The sequence below is a fragment of the Bacillus rossius genome, chromosome 1 (genome assembly GCF_032445375.1).
Source record: "Bacillus rossius redtenbacheri isolate Brsri chromosome 1, Brsri_v3, whole genome shotgun sequence".
In the NCBI taxonomy this organism is placed as follows: Eukaryota; Metazoa; Arthropoda; class Insecta; order Phasmatodea; family Bacillidae; genus Bacillus; species Bacillus rossius.
In genome coordinates this window covers 41,578,066-41,601,216 of record NC_086330.1, presented here as the reverse complement: position 1 = coordinate 41,601,216, position 23,151 = coordinate 41,578,066, and the positions used below count along the sequence as shown (strand labels likewise).

The window sequence follows — 23,151 nt, the reverse complement described above, 5'->3', positions numbered from 1 at the left end:
AGTGCTGATGGCTGATAACATGCCATTCAATTCTCATGAATGCCGTCAGTATTATGCCCTGAGTGAAATTGAGCTACGAACTAGTAGTCCTCATTATCCACGCAGTAATGGGTTGGCAGAAATGGCAGTAAAGATTAGCAAAATGCTGCTACGCAAAAGTCAGGGCACTGATTTCAGAAACTTACTTCGTGAATATAGAAACACCCCTCTTCCTGGCTTAGACTGGTCCCCCTCTCAGTTACTATTTAATAGGAGACTTCGGAGTAAACTGCCTGTCTCATATAACACCCTCAGACCTAGAGTCATCTCCCCAGAACACGTGGTGAGAGCATTAATGTCAAAGGAGAAGCAGATGAGAGACGTATACAACAAAACGGCCAGGCGACAGGAGATAACATTCGTTAAGGGGGAAACTGTGGTTGTCAAAACCCACAAACATGACAAGTGGGAGCCGGGAGTCATTGTGGGCAAACACTCATCACCTCGCTCCTATTGGGTGCGAGGATCAGGTGATAGGATAGTCCGTCGCAATGTGATCCATCTGAGAAAAACCACTACCTCGCAGAAGCCCCACCTGCTCGAGGTTCCCAACACCAAGACTGATGGCGAGGAGGGTAACCGCCTGAAGCAGACTCCACGCACCTCATCATTGGAGCCTGACTTCCGGGGGTTTGAGCCTCAAACTTCGACGAATGCAGTGACTGATGTGTCTACTGTGCAGGGTGATAAATCTCAAGAAGCAACAGACAGCAGTGGCCATACCTTGGCTACCAAAAGTGGAAGGGAGGTGAAGCCTGTGAAGCGCTTAAATTTGTAATGTTGTCTGCTTGTCAATTAGTGTGTTGTAAGTGAGTTGTGAATTGCACATGTGTGTTTCATGCAGTATACTTGTTTTCTGAATTATAGTGTGTACTGTTAATACGCAATTGCACAACTTTGTATGTAAGTTTGGTCTCAACAAGTAAACCTTAGAACCCTAGCAAGTGGTCACATGTCTCGCAGTATAAAGGGGAAGGTGTTGTACATCTGCCTTGCTCGTGATGGTTGGCATCACTGATAACAGGTGAATGTCAGTTCCGGTTATGGCGCCTGTATGTGTACCACGGTGAACGGACAATAAAGAATATTAAGTGCTAACTACATGCACTTGCTTATCTACAACTTAAAACCTATGATCTCAAGTAAAACAGGAGCCCTACTTCATTAATGCCAATTATGGATATCAATAGTGGTAAACGTAGATATGGCATGGTGGTATTAATGTTTTGAATCAAAAACATTAGACAGAATCAAATACAAACTGCATTGTAAAGTAACTGTTGTTATAATTAGAGACAGTGAATTTCTTGCTCTAAGAGTGGTATTCCAAAACATTTGGGTAAGGTAGTGAATAAGCACTGACTTTTTTCGATACAACCGTAACCTAAGACACGGGCCGTATTCCAGAACGTGTTCAAACTGAATGCCAGTAAGGTAACAGAAAGGCAACCGTTTTAATAAACAGTGCCCTGCGTGAAGCTAGACACATTCTGCGGGGTGTTTTGCAACCATTCATAAAAGTTTTATGGCAAAAATCCTAGAAATAACAGACCCATTGCACAAATTAAATGGTGTTATTATTCAAATTTTTTCCAGTAATATTTAAGTTGTGATTATTTCTTGTTATGACCATTAAAGTGTACAAAATGTATTCCAGGATAGTTTTGCTACCATAAAGTTTAATTTGGCACACCAATACGTTTGATACGTCCCCCGATGTTCACAAAATTGGATATATACAAGTTAATGGTGCCAGATGTGGGTCCACCATCTGAATTAAATTAAGTAAACTGTGAGCTGTGTGCATGCGCAGAATTTGGGCAAAATATTGGCAACGGATAGGACATCAAAATTTGTTCCCCAAAAATAAAGGACTCTCCATGTCCTATAGTGCACTAGGATTATGGTTAGGGTACAGGTGAAGCCTTTTCAACACCAAAACCCTTATTTTTGTTTCTTGGAATATCGGCCAAAATAATACTACTTAGTGCAGTTGTGTGTTTAATATTAAAATTATGAATGCTTCATTGGATAAAAGCAACAGTAAATTTAACTAAACTCTAATGAAAATATGGTACAGTTAAATAATCAAAACTACTGAATAGAGTTCAGTAAATAAAACTGTGTAACATGGGGCGTATGCACCGACTGTACAGAAATTAAGCTATAAGTGTTGTACAGGGTTCCCACATACTTACTTCAGCCAATTGCCCTAAGTTTTCCTTTCTTCCCTGTCCCATCCAAAAAATTTTACCTGTCTCATTGGTGTAGCTGGCAAGATAAGAGATATATTACAATACACATTCTTATCAAAACACATTTTATCAAACATGCATAAGGTGTAGAATTGTATATAAAATACTTTCCTGCACATTATACACTTTACACAGTTACCATCGTTTCCTTTAATACTACGTAACCATCTTTGTAAGTTTGAAAAGGTTAATTAATGTTAGTAAATATGAGATACAGATAATTAACACACAAATTTATGGTTAAAATACAGTTTTTAGGAAATCGTGATAATACATACTATTTTGTTACTAAAACATTGTCAATTTCCTTGTGTGTCCAGGTTTTGAAGCCACCTTTCTTATTTCCCTGAGTTTTTTTCCTGTTTTCCCTTAGTTTTATGATCACATGGCCATTGCATTACCACGTTTAACGCATGTTGATTTATAACTTTATTTCTAGAGCCGACAGCAGGTTGAAAGGAAACGCGGGCGCCCGGCGACCCACCTGCTCAGACGTCAATCTCCTGCCCCACGTCGTGGAACTTGAGAATGGCGTACTCGGTGGACGCTTGCGGCGGCCGGTAGCACGGGGGGTAGCCGGGGTCGCGCCTGGCGCCGGCCAGGGCTAGGTCCGCGTACACTACGCTATCCGCCAGGTGGAAGGGCTGCTGGTACTCTAGTCGCACGGGGGGGTGAGGGAGGCAGTTCCTACCGGCGCCGCCGCTCCGCCTGAGGCTGCCGCACTGTGGCGGGGGGTTCTGGGGGAGGGTGAGCAGGTGGTGTTGCGGTGGCATGAGGTTGTAGTGGTGGTGATGGTGGAGGTGGTGCTGGCTCTGGAAGGACACAAGCGCACGGCCCATGCGTGTTAGTCTCGTTAGCTCTCTCGCACACAGGTTACTTGCTTGCAGCATGCCAATACAGTAGAACCCTGTTCGGGGCCATTTTACCCAATCACTGAACGTCAACATAGTTTTAACGTGAATACAAAGCGTGAAAACCAGTTAGAAAACACTGTACTGAGTTGAAAACTGACGGTGACAATAAACTGAGTGAACTAAAAATGCTGCCAGTGCAGTAACGCACCTGGTAGCCAAGGTCAGCAGTCGGAACCCACCCCCAAAAAACCAAATTCTGAGCGGCTCGACTGACTCCGGATTACAGAATGTGCTGAAGCATGTAACACCAGGCTAAAATTCTTTCAAATTCTAGTATTTTACAAGGGCAAGAGAGAGAATATATTGTGTTATATGCAGGAATTTGTTATAAGCAGGAAATAAATTTTAGGGGGCTCCATTCTATTCCTGGACATTAATTTTTACAAATCATAAAGAATTTCAGACAGTATTTACTAATATTTAATTCAATTATTTTTTTCCTTTAACCATTTTGAACATTCACTCAATTTTTAATAGCCACCATGTAAGGAAACTCACAACAAAGTGAGTGTAATTTAAAGATTTCTGCTTCAAATGGGACATAATTTCTAGAGTATTAACATTAAAATGAATGTACAAATGTTTCTACAAACCTCTCCTTTAATAAATTTGTAGTTTTATTCACATTACTAAGTGACTATTTAATTTTATCGCAATTTATATACAAAATTATTGAATTTTTTTTTTTCATTTTAAAGCTTGTCTTATGATGTTATAAGTAAGAAATATTAAAGCATGAAATTTTGTACACAGGAAATATATTCCATGAAGAAAATGTTGGGACAAAAATAAGCAAGAAGAAAACAAGCAAGAAAATTTTATAAGCAGGCACCTTATAACAGAGTTCTACTGTATTTATATTAAACTGTGCATAGAACACTGTACAAAATGTAAATATCAAACAGGCATTAAACCACAGCATTAAGCAGCAAAATTTTGTAATGTCTACCTTAAATATTAAGACAGCTAGGCTGATTGCTGTTGAAGTTTAATATTTTCATGTTATACAACAGAACTCATTTAATGAATGGATAAATAACTTATTTTTGATTGATATAACCCTTTGCTCTCGTGAATGCATTTTGTACATGATCAAGCAGTATCTATAAATTAAAGAATATTTAATTTTTGTCATTAGCCAATCACAACTTCAAGCAGAATCAGTTTAAACTAATACAAATTTAACTGCTCCAAAACTAACGTAGGTATTAAATTACATACACATTATTACCATTAGATTCAGATTACTACTTTTATTGCCTGTTTTGACATATTTTAGTAATACAAAATTGATAGGTTATGACAGTTTTTATTACACTTAGAAAATAATTAATTGGTTCTTAGTATATTAATCCAAGCACTAGATGTTAAGATCACCATCACGCCACTCTGAAAAAGGTTAAAAGTGGAAAATTAAAAAAAAAAAAAAACTATTATAACGTAGGTTATACATTTGTTGGTAACAGTATGTTTTGAACAATTTTGAACTATCGTGTAACTAATAGGAGTTTTGAATAAAAAAATTCCAACATAAATTACTGTCTGATAGATAGGGCCTGATGGTCATACTCTCAAAATTTTTAAATATAGTTACAATTTAAATATTATGTTTTATACTATTTTTGTTTTCACTAAAATTGCATCTGTTGGAATTTTCTTCATCACATTTGGGCTATAAAATGAAGTGGCTTAAAAACTGATTATTTTTTCTAATTTCATTTATTGGTGTTATTAGAAGGAAATAAGATATACACAAATACTAAACAGATAATAATACTTAGAGCATTCATTCAGGCAGCTCTGGTAGTTAATAGCTATTACGATTAGAATTTTATGATACTTTTTTGTATGTATATTAATACATGCAAACTTTTAAAACTAGTTTAGAACTGAATGTGTAATATGAAAGACATGCATGATAAGCAGTTAATTTTAATATGAACAATATCAAGATATTATGTAGATATTATAATTTAATTTCCAGTAGGTGATGGGCCTACGAAAGCAGCATGCTTTAGCATAAAGGTGTCACAAGTCCTTAACTAGGAAGGGGATGGAGGGTCTACAAAGCTTGCGGTCAGCATGAACAAGGTTGGTGAAATGTGTACAGGCCACAATAAGTACTATCGTGTGAAGAGTGCCAACTGAGTCTATGAATCCTGCAGAGCCAAGAGCCCTCTGTCTTCAGCATTCTTGTGTGTTCACAAAAGGGGAGTGAAAAGAATACCATATTTTAAAAGGAAAAGTCTTGCAATGCATCATTTTTGAGATGATTAAGAATTGTGTGTTTCAAGTTCAATGAACTGAATTACTATTAAAAAAAAAGATGGAGTAAAGCACCTTTGTACAAAATTAGAACAACTCAAATTGTATCGAAAGATTAGTATAGGCATTAAGAAGGCAAATTTTGGGGGTGAAGCACAGTGATGTGATACAGGATAATAAAAACTATATGGGTGGAAACAGGAAAATATATTAGAGCCCTGATGAAAATTTTATGGAGAAATTTGTAGATACATCGATACATAGTTTTTTAAGGTCACTCGTTTGGGAATATTTATTAATGAAATGCACTTAGTTACAAGTGTCAACCGACATATTCAATATCTCTCTTCATGATTTCCTATCTTGTACCAATTATTTTCCATCATAACTACCATAGTAAATGTTTGGAGGCTTTTAGCGTAGCTAAATGAGCCAGTTATAGCAATGATAACTATGAAAAATTAGCCAATTTCAATCTATGTCACCATTAAATGCCACCTTAGGGGCAGTTAAATAAAGGGGTGCTTCTGGATGCCAAAGGTAGGAAATCCACCTCAGGTGGATCCACGCCATCTGTGGTTGAGCCAGTTCGGTGCAGGCAGACGTGTTCTGTTATGGAGTGTGGCACTTGCATTATTACATGCTTTATATTAGCTTCACCTGTATGTTTGTCTGTCCGTCTGTAACTCTTTCTGTCCGTCTGTAACTCTTTCGACTAAGAGTGAGTGGCTCATGACTGTAAAATGTCCCAACAATTTCATCACGTTCGTTAGCCGAGCGGTCTAAGGCGCGCGACTTCTGAGACGTCAGCTTTCGTAGTCAGCGATCGTGGGTTCTACTCCTGGCCACGCCGAAAAAAAAAATGTTTTTTTTTCTGGTAAATTCTAAGATTATATCCATACATCTAACTGTAAATGATTCGGAGAGACTTTACTATTTCTTTGTGACGTTGCAACTTCAAATAGTTATCTCAGATGGTAATAGGTAGTGTCGGTAACTCATTTCCCTAAGATAATTATACATAAATATAGTTTAAAAAACTAAAAAAAACATGCTTTTAAAGAATATCAAACTAAAAAGTTAAAAATAAATATAGTTTAAAAAACTAAAGAAACATGCTTTTAAAGATTATCAAACTAAAAAGTTAAAAATAATTTTAAAATTTAATTTATGACAATAGTATATAAGCAATACTAGTATAAATGAGAAAAAAGCATGGGGCGCTTAATATACAAAAAATATGGCACAAAGCGCCTCAAGTTTTTTTCTCATTTATACTAGTATTGCTTATATACTATTGTCATAAATTAAATTTTAAAATTATTTTTAACTTTTTAGTTTGATAATCTTTAAAAGCATGTTTCTTTAGTTTTTTAAACTATATTTATTTTTGGTGTGAACTTCCTTCCCTGCTCGTGGCACGGCACCATGTGTGCGTCAGGGTCGGGATACCACAGCAGGTAGGCTTGAGGAGTGGTGGGAGCGCACTACTCTGGGCTTCCCAGTGTCCTTTTGGCCTGGCAGCCGAGAGGCAGGGCTGGGTATTGGTGCACAACTACGTCCAAAACTGGGAGAACCACTGTTGAACCACTGTTTCTTCCTATGACTAATTGCAAGGACGATGCTGTGAGGCATATCTCAGTAACTGTTATGGCTTGGACCCATACATGTTCAAGACGTATTTCCAGGAAAAGTCGAAGACTTACGTCAATGTAGTGTCTCCTTAGAACATTTGGAACTTTAGATAGTGCACAGTTTTTTTATGCGAAAAGTCAATGCATTAATGGAACCAACAAAAACAAAAATTATTGACTTTGTGTTCTTTTTTTCATGGAAACTTTTTCCGGAGGAAGAGGTTAGATGCTGAAATATGCAAGCACATCCCTCTCAAATGAGAGCAACATTCGTAAGGAGCAATGTGGTGTATGTACTCTACTTATACTTTGTTCAAAATTTTAAACATTTACAGTTAAAAATTTTAATGTATTATACACACAATGTTCACAAGGCCATTTGTATTCAAGTTTGCCAGTACAGTGAACCATTGGTGGATTGTGGAATTTTTTCAGGGAGGGGGAGGTGGATATTAAAAAATATATATACTGTATATATATATAATGCATATATATACATAATGTATATATATAAATTAAATTGTGACACATGTATTCATAAAAACTTAAATTCCTATTGACACTAACAAACTGTGACATACAGGCCTACAGTAGTAGCTGTAGGTGACATGGCTTCTAAGACAGTAACATACTGTCTTCAATAATATTTTGCAAATAGTTTCATAAATTTAGGGGCGGTAGTATCCCTACTCCCCCCTCCTGCATTCGCCACTACTGTGAACAACATAATGTGTTTTACCCAAAACTCTTAACAAAATTTTTGAAGTAGTTATATATTATTTTATTCATAAATGGATTTTTTTATTGAAGTGCCATTATTATTTTACTATGCAAATAAAACCTGCTAAAAATGTTTATCAATACTAATGGTTTTGAAAAACTTGAAGCTCAGACTGACAGAAACCTTCTTTAAGCTATCTAATTATTATTAATAATTGTTTGGCAAAAATTTAGTTTTAAACGACAGGTGAGAAATAGAAATGCCTGTGAAAGAATTTTAAAAATTTGAGTTAGTCTTTCAGTATTCGCCAGTTATGTGTAAACATTTAAACTTGTTAACGAGCAAATTCATGTTGCAAATAAACTTTTAATATGAAACTTGGACATGTAATTTAATGTATGATTCTTAAAAATAATGCAGAGCGTGATAAATATACGAAAATTACATTTCTTGGCGCAAATCACACGTAGTTTTCGCACCTGCCCCTAGAATTTGCTGTTGGAGCAGCTACATCAACTATAGATTCAATCGATTTTCAGAGCGAAAAGTTCAACTATACAATGAAACACCTCCGATAAAGCAAAAAAGATTTGCAAAATACTAAATCCTGGGTTTGAACCTAATTTTCGAGAAGGAATTTTATTATAATACTGCCCATTTTGTTAAAATTCATTAAATGCTTAATACTATTAAGTTTCCCTTTGTCTTTGTGAAATTTGGTTTGCGCCATCTGCCTCGGATAGAAGCACCGTGGTTGTTACTTATTTTCGTTCCTTGTTACACATTTTCCTTGTATTCACAAAATTACTCCCACCAAATGCTGTATACAGAGCCAAAATATTTCCACATCAAAAATACTAAATTCCAGCTTTGGACCCGATTTGGAAAAAGGAAATTTATTAAAATAATGCACATAGTTAAAATTCACTTAACAGTTTATAAAGTTTTCCTTTGGCTTTGTGAACTTTGGTTCGTGCCATTCACCACAGATGGCAGCACCTTTGTAACACATTTCCGTTCCATGCAACTTCTTTTCCATTCATAAAATTACTCCTACCAAATGCTTTGTGCAAAGAGCTAAGATGTTACACATCAAACATCAGGGATTTTGAATATATCAGTCATTATCTGTATTAAGGAACCAACTCAGCATTTTCATAGAGTGATTTCAGAAAACAAAACCAGGATGTCTGATTTGGTATTTGAATACAAAGTCTTTGGAATGCGAGCCCAGTCTCTTACCACTGTATCATCCCGCTCCAGTGTTATCTAACAGACTTAACAGGTAAATAATTATAGTAAATAAATGAAACACTTATACCACTGAATGCTGACCGCAAGCCATTATCTCCTGCATGCTTGCAAAGGCATGTAAGTGATAAGTAAAGACAGGGGTATTAAGTGGTCAGAGCGGTACCACAAGGTACGGCTGGCCGAACAACAGGAGTACGTACAGAATGCATCGCAGGTAAATGCCTCAACGCTGAACCTGCGACATTTCCCCCTAGACTGGAATTATCATTGATCGCCTGCATTTATAAGGTTAAACTTCTATAGCTGTTTGAGGGTGAAATTTTAACATGCAGCAGAAATGCAATGAAATAATCGAGCATTACACTACGGAAATTCTTAGCCCCCCCTCTGGATCCGCTACTGCACATGCATGCAGAAACTGCTATAGCCACGAGCTGAATTTGTCAAGATGGCGGACCCATGTGTGGCAACATGCAACCATATATATTCACTTTTGCGAACATCAGGAAAAAAATTTAAAAAAATACCTATAATTTATCAGCCAGAAAAATTGTGTTGTAAAAATTTTGGTTTAAAAGATATTTAACATTTTTTTGGTTCTTTAAAGCATTTGAAACTTTGAAGTATTTTTTAAACTAAAAGTTTCAGTACAATAGATACATTAAAACACAATCTGAAACATTTTAAAACATGTATTATAACACTAAATATATGTATGTATATTTGTTTTTGCTTAAAAGACAGAAGTAAGTCTGTAAATATTTCCTAGAAACAAACCTTAACCTTATTGAACTAATTCAACATCTAAAATTAACACTAAAAGTTTCATTACAAAATTATTTTTTCAACATAGCATCAAATATTTTCAGGCTAACAATTTTTTATGTCTCTACAGTACGACCAATGCTGCACTATCTTTACTTTTCAGAGTGAACAAAGGGTAGTCAAAATTGAAATTTCAGGATTCTAACGTATTTTTTTAAGTTTTAATTAATTTTTATGACTATAAACTATAACAAAGTATTAAAGGATAGTTGTAATATTATGAAGTTATATCTTTTAATACCTATGCACGGTGTAAATTCTGTGATGTTCACGAATGCAATATATACACATGAATTGCGTAGTTCCGCCATTCGAGATTTCTGAGACTTCCACAAATGGCTGCACCATGTTGACACATTTCTTCCAGTCTATTTTCACTCCGTTCACGAAATTACTCCTAACAAATGCCGTACACTGAGAGCTAAGATGTTTACACATCAATATGTTTTTTTGGTGTGTAACATCTTATATCTCGCTTGTACGGCATTTCGTGGGAGTAATTTCGTGAATGCAACGGAAATGTGTAACAGAAAGTAGGAAGAAGGGTGGGCCATTCAATTGTTCGGTGGGGCCTAGATTTGGCACTTTGTTGCAGTATGTCAGCGAGCGCAAAGATGGTGTTTGAAAGAGAGAGAGAAAGGGAGATAGAGAAGAGACAGTTGTTTACGTTTGTTCCGCTAACCATAGTCTTGTAATAATTTATAATATAAATTCAATAATTTTATAAGTGTTGTATTAAAATGCTTGTTGTGTTAATACATAGTTTGTGATACAAATTCATTCCTGGAAGTTATTTGTATAAAGTGAGTAGTATTAATACAAATGTTTTGTAATTGATACTATAATGTTACTTTAAAACATGAGGTTCATTCCTTCTATTGCCATTTTAATTATTCCTTTCAAAATTTGTTTGTAAGAAATTAATGAATTATAAAACAATTTAACAAATAAAAATTATTTTCTGACTCGATAAGATTTTGTTAATTTTTTAATTACAGGGATGGGCAAATCAAGAGCAGATTGCATGCAAGAATACAGGCAGCGTAAGTGTGAGGAAAAATTACAAACTAGAGGAGTATGGCCAAAAAAAGTTGCTTATAACTCTATCCAACGTAACCTGGATTTTTCTCATTTGTAAGGTTAGATGTTACACTTACTCACTTCTTTTTCTTACATAAAATTTCTAATTTAGTAAGTGATTATTTTACTTAGAAGTTGCTTTGATCTCACGTATTGAAACAACCACTTTGCCCTAGCTTGTATGGTACCAAACAATCTGCAAAATTTAAAAATGCTAAAAGCCTGCAAAAATATTTTCTATACAAGCTTTTTCATGAAAAAAAGTTTATTTATAAATTACAGGGTCACCTTATTAAAAATTAGGTCTATATTTCTTGCTATCACCCACTTCTAATTTTAAGTCTCAATAATTAACACAAGCATAAAAGGTGGATTTAGGAAATAAGCTACAATAAAAATGATATAACTCACGTGGCACATACACTAGCACAGTTGCAACATATATGCCAGAGTCCAGCTTACAAAAAAAATGTAAAACACTTTTATTAGAATATCATTAAATTTTTGAAACATTGTGGATTTAACTTGATCTAGTATGAATGATGTCAAAGCAGTTAAGGTGATATAAATAAATTAAAAGTAGTTTCAGTTAATTTGTCTATTTATGGGAAATATTTAATAAACTTAACATTTTTGTGCAGATTATGTGGTTTCATACGAGGTCAAGTTTTTTTTTATCTTTTTACACTTATACCATAATAATTTTTTAATACATCTACTAAATTGTAATCTTATGGTAAACTATAAAACTAACATAATTGTAATAACAAAGTATGTTTTATCTTATTATACCATGCCATGAATTTAATATGTATTATAAGGACTGAACACCAATGGTGACACTTTGGTGTCCTATAGTTTGAGCTGAATACTAGCCAGTTTAATACCAGCATAATGCTGGTGGTGATGGAGAAAACTAGAAATATTTGATGTAAATGGAGATTGTGATTTCTGGATTATAGAGTATTTTTTGAAACTGTACATAAATTACATTTATTTCTTATTATTTTATAAATTTGCTAATGGAAGTAACATGTTGCACATGTAGCATATTTGTTTAGTTGGTGTTACTGAGCTTGCATTAAATGCTAAGTGCATGCAATCTGGTTAAACACAAAGAAATATTGTAAACACCCATCCCTTGTAGTAACACTCCTCATTTAACACAGTTTTAAAGTTATGAATATAATAAAGGTACAGTCTGTAAAAGCATTGTTGAAAATCCAGTATTATATCAATTTGGTCCAGTGTATTTTAATATTTCAGTACACATGACAATGAACAATTATTTCACATCTACCACTGTAATGTCAAAGTCATAAACTATCAAATTCAACATTGTAACATTTAAGTGCTCTGGGAAAAAAAATTAAATTAGTGACAAGTCAATTTTTTTTTAACTTAGGATGGTTGGAATAGCAACTTTTAAATAAATTATCTTAGAAACTTTTTTTTTGAAAATTATTCTAATGATATTGTTTGGTTTTATAATTAGGCCTTATTTTTTGTTGGAAATAACTGTTGTCTCAACTTAACATTCATTGGATTCACGTAGTGGTTACTTATTTGACTCAGCCAGTTTTAACCAGTAGCGACATGCATATTGTTATATGGTCTCTTTCTCAAGTGTCTAGAAAAAGACAAAATGAGTATATGTATTATATACATATATGCATGTTTATATGTGTACATATTTATACATACTGACATCAACCAGGGCTACTACCTCCCTTAGCCTGATGTGCCTCATCCCACTTCAGGTCCCTTCTCCCCCCACCAACACCGTCTGTGGTCTCAGCACATTTCAAACCGCCAATGTGTGCGGGTGTGTGTGTGTGTGTGCATGTATTAGGCCGCCCCGCAGGAGGCGCACTTACTGTGCCACGCAACCCTAATGCTTAAATCACATAAAATATTAAATTGTCATTTATATAATTGTCTTTTATATCAATCCCTCAAGTGTATGTGTTTTCAGGGTAGTGTTTAAGGACGGAGCAGTGCCATGCGCAAACCTTCAGTAAGCACCCATTGGCATTTTTTTTTCAGTTGAACATATGTGAAGATTGTTTTGATTGTCCTATCAAGTAAATCTAGAATAAAACGCTCTTTTAAGTATTTTGTCTACCGACCACGTGTACCCCTGCATAGGAACCGAGGCATGTGGGACGCCTAGAGAGCCCACCGACGACCACCATTCGAGTAAGTAATAGAGCGCCCGTCACCCAGAGCGGGCTGATGGAGGAATCGAGCCTAACTCCCGCACAGGCCACGTCACGACCCAGGGACAGAGTCGTGAGCCAGGTCCACGTACCCATCCCTGTGGTGGCGCCCAAGTCCACACCCGCATTACGCATAATTCCCTCAGACAATAACACATATAATATATATCTATATTGTATTCTCACATGTCCATGTATGTATATAGAAATGTTTTATATAAAAAAAAATATTATTTTGAAGACAGTGGCTCTAAAATGAGATTTTTTTTTTTTTTTTAAGTTTTCTCAGATATTGTGTGGTTGATTCAAATGAACCTGGTTTCCATTGAAAATTTGAAATTCATACAAAACCATAAAAAAAACCTCATAGATCAATTCTTTTGTTTTATAACAGCTGATCATGTTTTCACTAATTTTATGTTAGTTGTATGTTTGTACTTGCAAAAAATCATTTCAACTTGAACACCTCTAGGTGCTGAAACTGAAAATATTGCAGTTACGTTACTAAACAAAAAAATTTTTTTTGTAAATAATAAAGCATGAGACTTTTCACACATCATGTATAGGCAGTTAGATTTAAATCTATTTTGGATATTATCTTGTTATTTTTTTTTTTCATTTTGTTTTTAAATTCAATTATTTTTTTTGCATGTGAATACTTTATTCATACAATGGATATTACATGTCAGCAGACCAATTTACCTTATTCTATTAAAAATATAGGTATATATTGCAGTTTCATGTCATTGTTACAGTTTAAAAAAATACATTTAATTAATGGTTTTTTTTAGAGCTGCAATAATTTGTCGTATCTAAAATGGGGATTGTATTTTCTATTTTATTTAATTATTTATATTATTATTAGAGAAGTGGTATGCAAATTACTGATAATGTTGTTTTCAATAACAAATATTCTTGAAGTTTAGACATCGTAAAAAATAAATTACGTCAAAATGTTATTAATGTGTGCAACCTATACCTTTCTTGGATCTAGAGGAAGCATGTTTTAGTTAAAAATCATATTAGTGAAATTATTTGCTATCACGTTGACTTCAGTAGGCTGTTTTTTTAATCCATATAAGCTATAAGATAAATGGGATTTTGGTCTAAATATTTGGCATGTTAGTGATTAATATAATGCAGTGTACTTAATGTTAATTTGAAAAGATAATGGTTAGCAGTAGATACAAACCTTTGGAGTGAGGTCTTGGGAATTGGGCGTTATTGGTATGGGAACGTTCTGATACGTGTGCCTGACGACCTTGTTTGGAGGTTGTCTGCGAGGTGCAGGCACCGGGGCGGGAAACCGAGCGCTCACTCGACCGTGCCTCTCGCTGGCATCGTTGTTGTTGTTGTTTTGCTCGCACACATCGTCTTTTTCGCCGGGGAAGTTTTCGCGTATGGGCGTCGCGCACAGCGAGAAACCACCGTCGTCCTCGCGCTCCGCGCTTTCCGTCGCTTCGGGCCTAGCTGGTCTCTCGTGCAACCTCTTGCGCAGCCTCAACGAATAGAACCTGGGGAAGTGCCCTGCGCCCTGTCCCCTCTTGTGCCTGTTCACTCGCAGGGAGTTGCACTTGTTCCCGGAGAACAGCCCGGCGTGGCTGCGCGTGGAGCCGTAGCCCGAGGAGCCGTTGTGACTCAGCTGGCTCGGCGGCCTACTGACCACGTGAGAGCTAAAACTGGGTGCAACAGGCTGCAAGCAAAACGAATAGCACATGCAAACACACACACAAAAACAAAAAAATCAAAACAAGCAAATGCAAAAGCATAAAATGAATAAAATGTAATCAATCATGCAAAAAAATAACACAGTAAAAAAAAGAGCACACTAAATTAGTTAGCACTACAATTTACTACTTGTAATGTTTTTACTGATGAAGGTAAACAATAAAATGAAGGAAAATGTTAAAATATATGCTAGAAAATGAGACATACCTAAATAAAACTATTTATAGTTTAAGTATTGAATACATCTAAACTCAAATGCCACTGTCATAAGCATAAATAAAAAATAATTTCATAATGTTAGTCTTAAACATAAACGTCAGTATAAAAACATTTTGTACTAACAACACTATATTATGCAAAATAAAACCATCAAGCTAATATATATCTTCTCAAATAGGTTTCATACACATTTGTAAAGAAACAAATACTGGAGAAATAAAGTGGAGTATCTTGAAAGATAAATGTTTTTATGTAGTACACAAATTTAATATATATGGTATATAATTTTTATGTCAGCCTTTTAGAAAAGGTTATTTTTATTATTTGCTTCTTACCACTTGGCTATCAATCCAATGATAAATACTTCATATGGTAATTATTATTAAAGCCAGATCAATTATTCCATATATTGGTTATGGTAGAGAAATTAGAATACTATAATTAATTGTTTAAATGATAATCTTTGTTTGTGAAGCTAATGTTATGACAAATTATTTTAGAATAATCAGTGTAATGATTTAAGAATTTATTGGGAGGTGATGAATTGTTACGTTCTGTACGAGCCTGTTGATTCTTAATGGCCCGTACTATAATATTAGTTTTAATTATTTATCATAAAGAATTTATTACATTGTATTTCAGTCATTAAATAATGAAGAATACTCCGAAAGTAGGCCTGGTTTAATAATAGTATATAGAGATGCTTGTGCTGGAGTAAAATTAACTTTACTTTATACCAATTATTATGTATATAAATCATTACTGTAATTTGGAAAAATTATGACAGACTACTAGTTTCACTTCATATTTCTTCATATTTCTAAAGTTTTTTAAAAATGACTGCCATCAGCCTTTATATAACACTGGTGCATTATCAACATAGGTAGGTACAATGCAATTATAAATATTTGTTGTACGCATTAATCTTCAGTTATTACTTTATCACTTCTGATAGCATTTTAAGATAAGTTAGTGACATTTGTATCACTGATTAGTCACTCATTTCTAATCCAAATTACGTAAATACCCATTTCCAGATAAACATGCAACAGAACCATGTAACTTTTTTTAGAGGGTTTCAAACACAAAAATAAAACACAAAATAAATGAATTGTAATAGAATATGGTAACAGTTAGCTAAAATTTTATAGCTATTAGGCATGCAAAGTGCTTGAAAAGAAAATCGTAATAAATTCCAATACTATTCAAAATATTTTCAACTCTATGCAAAACACATAATTACATATATTACTTTCCTAAAATAACCTGACTCACCACCATAGCTTCTTGCATATTGCTGACAAAGTCACAGTGCAAGAAACACTGAAACCTGTCATTTTGCTCCAGTGATTTAAATCCACTGGTAGCATACAAATTTTTAATTAGATACTCATTCAGTATTTTTTATTTTTGTTTTATTTTTATGGTTTATAGTTTACAATGTTGATCATAGGTAAACTTTCTGATTATAATTCATGGATTTAAACATTCTTTTAGTCTGAAAATAAAAATTAAAACCATACGATTGATAGTATAGAAAGCTGAATCACATTTGGTCACTTATAATAGGGTAGCTTTAAATCTCATCTCTAGCATGAATTTTGTGTGATACTTATATGAAGGTTATTTTGGTTATGTAAATATGTAGCTGTTGCAAGTTTAACCTTTAATTTGTCAATTAACTAAAAAGGGAAAATAATCTCTGTACAAGGTCATGTGGTTACCTACACCCATTCTGGGCATCCCTGTGTGATAATATGCTGGGCAAAGTTTATGTGCTTGGTGCTCTCAGTGCATGATGTGATTTGTGTGCATATTGCATGCGCTGCAGTGCAAAATGTGCGAGACCTTTTTGTTTGACATCGTCCGGGCCTGCGGCCCCTTTTGAGTCCGATATGCCTCCGCTAAAAACACCACCCACCCTCCATTCAAACCTCCCGCTTACGTGTGCGTGTGTGCGTGTGTTGGTCGCCCGGCAAGAGGGCGCTGTAGAGCCAGTGCGCCGCACCCCTAAATATAATTAAATTCATCTTTGTAAATTGTTTTTATTGCTTCCCGAGTGCGACGTGACGGCAGATCGGCCGGGAGGGTTTTTATGTAATTTTATTTAGAATTGTGTAGTTAATTATAAGCACGTTTCCGGACATTCACGAAGCACACCGAAAGAAAATGAAGCCAGACAATATTTAAATATATTCCTTAATAATTGTAATTTCTATCATCCTTTTTTTTATATTCAGTAAATATCACGTAAATTTTTTAGAACCTTTTTCATGTTGCTTTAGTTCCCCGTGGCACGGAATCAAAAATAACATTAACGGAAATTGTTTCGGCGGGAGGACGCCATGTTAGGCTAGCAGAGTCCTGAGCTCAGCCCAGTCTTCCGCCATCAACAACCGAGAGCAGACGCTTCAGCACTCCGGGGACCTCACCGCTTGTTCATCACTGCTTAGTAATTCTGTTCATCTTTAATTCTTTCAGGGGACTGCTTTAATAATTACCTTGTGACCATTATTGGTCTTTTCTTAAGCTTCATACGTAAGTTGAGGTGTGACCACGTGGTTGGTCACTGCACTTAAAACGATTCGTGCCGCGGGCGTTTGTTACAGTTTAAATTGTGTGCGTGTGTAATCGAAGTTGGCCAAATAAATAAGGGCGTGTAAATTTAAATGAATTCTTTTATTTTTAAATATGTGTGACCATGTTGAGTGTGACGGCGTGTGGGACGCCTAAGAGCCCACTGCATAGGTGATAGCGTGCCTGACGCTGAGAGCGGGCAGGTATTAGTACTAGGTTGGCTTCAGGGGAAAAATAAAATCATGTCTCACATGGGAGACGTCACAACCCTGGTAAAGAGTCTCTCATAGATCCATGCCCGTTGCACGGTGGCGCCCTTAAAATCAGAGCATTCACAGAAAACCCCGCTTATTAAAGATCAGAGGCCACGGCCCTGTAACATGTTTTAGCATTTCATGTAAAATTAGACATTGTTCAGGGCTTTGCCCCCACACAGACCGATATGACACCACCCCTCACACCCCTCCTATCCTCATGGCACTTCAAACTCCCCACCAGTGACATGTGTGTGACATGTTTTAATAGCGCGCCACAAATACCACAATCTACTGCAAGAGGGCCTTGTTGCCTTAATAAATAATAAGTTACATTGTAAATCTTTTTCTTTTATTTCCTAAGTGTACATGTATTTATTCAAGAACCTGCAAACATTAAACATGTGTTCGTTATTTTAAGTTAACACTTTGCAGCAACAGACCCGAATTTACGAAAGGCCATTTATATACTAAGTAATAATTTTGAGCTGCAATCTTAATACGTAACTCACTTCATGTTTTGGAGGCTGAAATAACCATGTTATAATTTTAGAAGTATTATTCTGTTTTAATATAAATATGTTAACTGCATAAACTCAAACGACTTAAATTTGATGTTAGACGTGCTGTCCAGTGGTCTTGGCGGCCCTATCTACCTCCAGTCACTTCTCATTGCCTCCCGAGGTAAGACGTTTCCAGCACTCCGAGAACTTCATCCTTTGTCTCTAACTGATCTTCATAATACCGGCCTTTTAAATGTTATAAATCATTTATGTCTAATCTTGGAGCTTACCACAGGGGCTCGACTTTTTTTATTGAGTGGTAATCCACTAGCCGGAGTTCACAAACTAATGAAACCTAATGTCCTACCTGTAAACCATTTGTGCTGTTAGGCATTTTTGCTGTTAAGCCCATTATTACTTTTAAACATCCGACGGAAAATCCACCGACCACGTCAAAATATAAAAGTTGTTTTTATTCAGCAATATTTCATTTTACATTAAATAATGCTCTGAATAAAAACAACTGTGCTAGTGTTTCTTGTTTGTACTTTCTATTCCAGAGAAATGACTGCTATCACTGGAGTTTGGTATTTTGTAATTAGTTTCTGCCTATTTAGGTTTTGTAATGTTGCTTGGAAACATTTACTAGATTATTAACTACCAACTAACTGCTTTTAGGCTTCTGGGTTTAGGCCACATCTGTAGAAACGTTAATGTGCCCGGCGTTTTGGGACGTGCCATGTTACAGCCAACTTCAAGGGCATTTAAAACTGAAGGCTTGATTCTAGTATAGTATGATTTTAGGGTCTCATACAGTAGGTGGGATGTGATTGGTCTCCATGGGCAACCATGATTGGAGGATAGTCTGGCCAATCAGGTTGAGCCAGCAAATGGGCAGACTTAACCGGACTGGCCAGACACTTCATTAGTGATGGCCGCCTAACAGGAACTAATCACAGCTAGCCGGCAAGTGACCCTACATCAGTACCGGACCCAGCTTTGAATTTTGGAGAGGGCATATGTCTGGTGGTGGACTGTCTGAAATTTTGAAAAACAATAGTCCCTTAAGAGGTTATTTTAAAGCATTTCTGACATCTTGAAAAAATTATTACTATGACTATTATTACATTTCTTTTATTTTTAAAGAGTGCTTGAGTTTATAAAACTGGCACAATAAGGTAGCAATAAAATTTTAAAGTAATAAATTTTATAAAAATAAATGAATAGATTTCAAATGAGGAGGGGGTATTTATCAACATCACCCCTCCCATAGGACCACCACTGCCCTATGTAATACTGAACACTTGACCTTCGATCAAGACATCAAGTATCAGGTAGCATTCATCTTTTTATAGACATGACCGTAATGAATGAGTGAAATGACTTAACGTCTCGATGATGAGATGAGAATGGAACACTGACGGAACGAAAGGGTGGGGGGAAACTGTAGTACCTTGAAAGAATCTACCAGGGCTCACTACAACGTCTGCCACATTTCCCACTTGTAGAATCTGGGTCGCCCTGAGGGAATCAGTTTCCTTGGAGTAAGCAACATGCCCTCTGCCCAGAAACCAAGAAGCAGGTGGCATTACGAAAAGGATAACCCAATTAATTAATTACAGTTTATTTATTATCTACTATTTACACTATTTATTAAATTACAACACTTTAAATGTCTGTCCGCAAATCAATCACTCTTTTGTTTTGTCCACAGTTTATTCTCCCCACCAAAGTTCAACTTGACAGTGGCCCTTCCTACAGCTCGTCTCTTACTGCGCACCTCTGTCTCAACACAGTGCCTCGTGCTACTCACTAGTCTGTCGCACACAACACAGTCCCGATGCACCAGTCTCCGCACACAAAGCCTGACGCTCGTCGTTTGCCTTTGTTCACCAAGGGGTCACCTGCCCTCTTCACTTCACTGCTTTGGAGACTGGCATCACCATTTTTATATCCCTCAGCCCCCTTCTGGAATGGCCTCGCTCCCCTTGGAAGTGTCGCGTCATCAGGGTCGACGTGGCACCCAAAGCTCCCAGAATAGTGGCGTACTAGTTACGCCATTTCATGCAAGTGGGACTCTGAGAACGTGTCAAGGAGGCTAGCGAGGTACCGTTGCTTATTTTATCAAGCACACAGCAGTAATGAACTGCGTCCCACCCGTGGGTTAACAAGCTAGCAAGCTAGCTGGCTTTTGGCCCGCCTCATGGCCCTGCCTCCAATATCTTCGTAACAATATGTACAGTTGTATGGAAAAAATGTTTGTTATTGAAAAGACAGCATATTTCACTCTTTGCAGTTACTGTAAAATCATGTTCTTGCAGCTAGAAAAGCCCAAGGCTGATTATCAGTATAACTGTAATTAAATACTGAGGTTTACTTTACACTCAACGCAAACACCTATAAAGTCATGAGTATGGCATACTGTGGAAAACAGTTATCCCTGCGGCTTTTAACATTATAATTAGCAGCAAGCAGTTAACACCTGCATGTTTTGCCATGTTTTCCAGGCAGCCTCATGCAGTCATGCATCATTACACAAAATCAGGAATGAAGTTAAAAATTGCTATGGCTAGTTACGTGTTGTTTACAGTAGTTTTATGGAATGAGTGATAATTTTTTTGAGAAAGTGATTAATGTTCGTAATTTCAATTTGCCACTAACAATATTAGGGATGAAGTAACGGAAGGTTTTGCATGTATGCTCTGCACATATGTCCCAGTGACTTTGCAGAAAACCAGGACAGCTAATAGGCGCAGCATGTCTGGCAGATGTGACCTCTATGCTGATTTAACATATCCAGCTCAAGGCAAGCTGATGCATTTTAAGTTCTCAAATCACAGCCTGGAAAATAGGAAAATTGTTTTGCTGTAGTTGTAGAAATGTGTCTGCTACGCAAAGGAAACTTGCTAGGAAGGCAGCAGCTACACTACCTCAGAACTTTACTGCTAGTAAGGGACAGTACAAAGTAAAACAATCAATTTTAAAAAAAATTTAAGTTATGTGTTTCAGTTTGCAGTGCTATTACAAACTGGTAGTAGTATTAACCATACAACATAATTCCCACATGCTGATTTTTTTTTGCTGAGTTACCATGGACAAATACAAGCACCCTCTACAAGCTCTCAGGGTCATTTCAGGTGCACTACATACATGCAGGTCACTTGGTAAAACATCTTAAACTCGTCCTAACTGCTACTGTCTTTAGTCTGTGTTGACGACTTGAGATGGCACGAATGTACATGTGGTTTACTAAAATCTTAAAATGAAGGGGTATAAATTTCCATTTTTTTAATCCTGAAGCTAGAGACAGCACTGGGTAGGCATACCGTAAAGTAGGACAACATCGTCATTGCTTTGTAAATGTTCTCTACTACTTCTATCCTTCCAGTATAGGGATTGTTTTCTAAATCATTTTGCTTCTATAATTTCATATATTTTTTTTCTCACATATTAAAGAGATTAATATTGTAAACATTGTTTGTGTTTATAAAAGGTTTTATCGATTTAAAAAATTTATTACGTAATTGGTTTTTATAAACTCTAAGGCCAATTTATATTTTAGCCCTAGCATGAACTTGGAACAAGTCATTCTAAGGTATTCAGTTTTGAATTAACTGTTCGAATATAGGCTTTGTTGTAAAACACTTTATTTTTATACATACACATAAATAGAAGTTTGGATTTATAAAACACCAAATAACTCAAATTCATATTATTTTGTAAAACCAATTTTTTTTTTAAATTTCTGTAGGATATACTGAAAATAAAACTGTTTTACCTCAAAGGCTATATACAGTTAATTCAAAACTCTTTCACAAAATTTCATGCTTTGAATTAATGTATCATCCATTAATAAAGAAAAATTGTATTTCTAATAATAATAGAAATCTGAGTGTTCAGGGCTATAGGTCTGAAACATAAATGGACCTTTCTTTAAAGTTTTGACAATCTTTAAATACTTTTTGAAATAGTATAACTTTTCATAAACAAATGATTATACTATAAATTTATTTAAAATCGTGGGCAAATTACGGAAATACTGAAGCAAAATAATTTAGAATACTACCCCTTTAATCTTCAGCTGTTCTTTCCCAGTCGTCGCCTCTGGTGGCAAACCATCAGCCACCTGATGGAAACATTTCAGCCAAATGGTCCCTGGGTCGGCTACCATGCTGCCAAGAGGAACACTGTACTACAGAGAATGTTAACAGCTTTGCTCTGAATCTGTTCACAATTGAACATGACTATGCATATGGGTCTGCTGTACATTGGCATGACTAGAGGTATGACATAATCCCTTGAGGAGAACAGTTAAAAATACCGTATGTAATTCAGGCTATATAATCATAAATACAGTTATGTTTCAACTCATGATGTTCCCGTTAGGGATTTTCCCATTAAACTTTCATTTTTTTATGTGAAAACGTCTATTCGCTCATTACAGTGAGAGTTGGTCAGACTTTTTTGTGTGATAAAATACAGTCAGATTTTAATTGTTGAGCCCACAACACATAGATCATGTCTGTGTGTGTTTGTTGCACAGTACGTATTTGTTTTTTCTGTGACATCATTATACCAGTGTAGTCACATGCATGAATTAGCTTTGTTTAAAGTTATAAATTGGTGTAGCATGGATTCAGGTGTGTTTGTGAAGAGCTTGCGGA

General features: G+C 35.8%; 1 protein-coding gene across 1 annotated transcript in view; it reads right to left on the bottom strand.

The window, feature by feature from the left end:
* The window catches only part of LOC134546245 (hemicentin-1), a 505,078-nt gene that overhangs the window by 14,804 nt on the left and 467,123 nt on the right, over nucleotides 1-23,151 (bottom strand). The window contains exon 20 of the mRNA XM_063388969.1: nucleotides 14,399-14,899. Within this exon, the coding sequence (XP_063245039.1) occupies nucleotides 14,399-14,899 (501 nt within the window). The remainder of the gene's footprint in view (nucleotides 1-14,398; nucleotides 14,900-23,151) is intronic.